The 2,486-nt window shown below is 44.9% G+C and overlaps 1 protein-coding gene across 1 annotated transcript; it reads left to right on the top strand.

The window, feature by feature from the left end:
* Positions 1-553: 553 nt before the first annotated feature.
* On the top strand, positions 554-1,638 carry Pmar_PMAR028916 (hypothetical protein; the record flags this gene model as incomplete). The annotated part of the gene is made up of 4 exons (XM_002771412.1): positions 554-655; positions 717-855; positions 900-950; positions 1,502-1,638. 4 exons carry the CDS (start codon positions 554-556, stop codon positions 1,636-1,638), a joined length of 429 nt encoding a protein of 142 aa, XP_002771458.1.
* Between the last annotated feature and the right edge of the window lie 848 nt (positions 1,639-2,486).

The raw sequence follows: 2,486 nt of genomic DNA on the forward strand, positions 1-2,486 counted from the left end.
ATCTTCTGAGTTTGCGGTATCTACAGGATACAGAGGGGACGAGTCTAGGAGAGACAGTAGCAGAGGTGTGCACTTTGAGCATCAATCCTAATGTTATAAACTCAGCTCTCCATGCATCCAGTTAGGCTGTTGTGGTAGGTTCCTCCATTCGTTAGAGCATTGAGATCGAATCCTCATATTGATTATAGGAATGTTGGACGATTGAATGAAACCCAAATAGGTCAGATAGCAGACTTCTTGGAACGTAACACAACATTAGCTCAAATACGTTTCTCAGAAAACAATGGGATAAGTATTACAGGTGATAGGAATACACCCCAAAGGCTCGCCAGGAACCGTCCTCAGGTGCGGAACTCATGGCGAATGCTGTATGGGAGAATGTGAAACACAACATTAATGCTGGTAACAATATTTTTATGAGCGGCTATTCCTCAACACTTCAGGCGCACCCGAACTCTCTACTCTGAAAAAGTTCAATACCATTGACATTATAGATATATTATCATCTACCAAAACAGTGCTCTCACCCGATCCAGTTAGAATACCCCTGCAGATGCTTCCGGAGGAGGAAGCTAAGGCCATCAATATGGATGACATATCATGTTTCGAAGGATGCCCATTCATCACCACTGCGTGGAGGTCTGAGGATCCCAGTGTAAGTACACCTTTACACATTATAACTCGAGCAAGTGTACAATGTTATATGTTGGCTTCAGGTGAGAGTCATGTTTGATGCCTCTGGTATATTCGCATTAACTCTCATGAAACGTAACGCTCAGCTCCTTGAGGTGGACATTGCCTCAAATCAACTCACTGATGCCTGCATAAATAGTCTCATAGACCTCTTGGCGGCATGTAGTATTCTGTATGGTCGGAATAGTCAGTGGTAGACTCCATAGGTGAACGTCTCCAGTATTTGGATATATCTGCTAACTACTTCACGATAGGAGGTATAGCGTTATTATCGGACAGTATCGCCACTCATGGAAGGTTGAGAAGTGTATGCTCAATATTACATGCCAGCCTTCTGATATGCTTCGGTTTGATTGTCCTTACTGTAGGTCCGAGTCAGCCATGTTCTTCTAGACTTGGATTATCTCAAATGTAGATCTACTCTGGACCTGAGTATCGGCGCAGTGTATCGTGGAGCAATAAAAAGGCATCAAGTGTTATCATACTCCCAATCAAATTGTCACATAGATGCTCTACAAGAGTGAAACAATCTGCCTTGAGGTGTGGCCTTGGAATCAAACAGCTTGATATAGACTACCCATCATTGGATGAGTAAGCTAGTACGCTCTATCAGGGGTATGCTCAGTCTTGGATGCTTTGTGATAATGACCGCTTCTCATTATGCTTCTGGCAGGTATGGCCTAGCATTAGTGAGAATGATCGTCTCTGACTATGGTCTGGCCAGGGATTGGTTCCGTTCCCAACCATTGGATATTCAGTATCATGCCATACAACGAGTATAGTATTGGTTAACAAATATCCCTCGCAGTGACCTATTTCAAGATAATGAAAGATCTTGGTCACTGTGACGCTGATGAGCCAGGATCGTTGCTGGATCTCACTGAGGAGATTGCATTGGCCAGAAATCCTCCCAAGCAGATGAGGCTTGCCAAGCTGTCATTATAACATCTGCAATATCTTCGATATGAAACTCTTGTAGATATGAACAGCAGTTCTCAAGGGCTGTATTGTGCCCCTCGGATGCAATCATAGTCGCATCATGCCTGACAAACTGCAATACGGTTCTTACGGAGTTGTCCTTACGAGGGCAACGTATTGGGGTGCAAGGGACGGTCGCTATCATAGATGCCGTTACGTAAGTGGCGAGTACTCACATACGGCCCATGACCTGGTTCACAGATATCTTGGTGGTGTGAATACACTCGACATAGCCTTTAACGAGATATATTCTGTTGACGATGAGGTAAAAGACTCAACTAGTCTACACGCAGCCACTGCCGCTACCGATATACGAGGTAATGATGCTGAAAAATCAGCATCCTCTATGATCATTACGGTCTCAGCCTCATCCACGAACAGTACCGTAACAGACGCCTTAATTGACGCGCTGACGTCTACTGATAGTCTCAGACTTGTCGACATTACAGGTAACCTTGCCTTTTATCCATACATAGACGATATTAATCGTGCTGCGCATGTTCATGGTCTCACTAAGGTTACTGTACACTGATAAAGCTTATTGTAGAGAACATATTGCGTTTGCCTGGTGACAACGGGTTATCGTTGCACATTCGATAACGAAAAACTGAGGACCGTGTCTCGCGAACGCTTGGGTACTCTATAGCGATCGGGTGAACCATTGTTATCTTGAGTGCTCCCGTATCCCTCGAACAATGTTGAGAACCAAGCAGCTTCGCCAGCGGCGGGGGGAACGTTGCGAGTTCATGGAAGTCAACATTGTCGAAGGGGAGCGGGCGATTTCAGCAATTGCCACTTACGCTATCACGATTCGT

Source organism: Perkinsus marinus (genome assembly GCF_000006405.1).
Source record: "Perkinsus marinus ATCC 50983 genomic scaffold scf_1104296962832, whole genome shotgun sequence".
Lineage (NCBI taxonomy): Eukaryota > Perkinsozoa > Perkinsida > Perkinsidae > Perkinsus > Perkinsus marinus.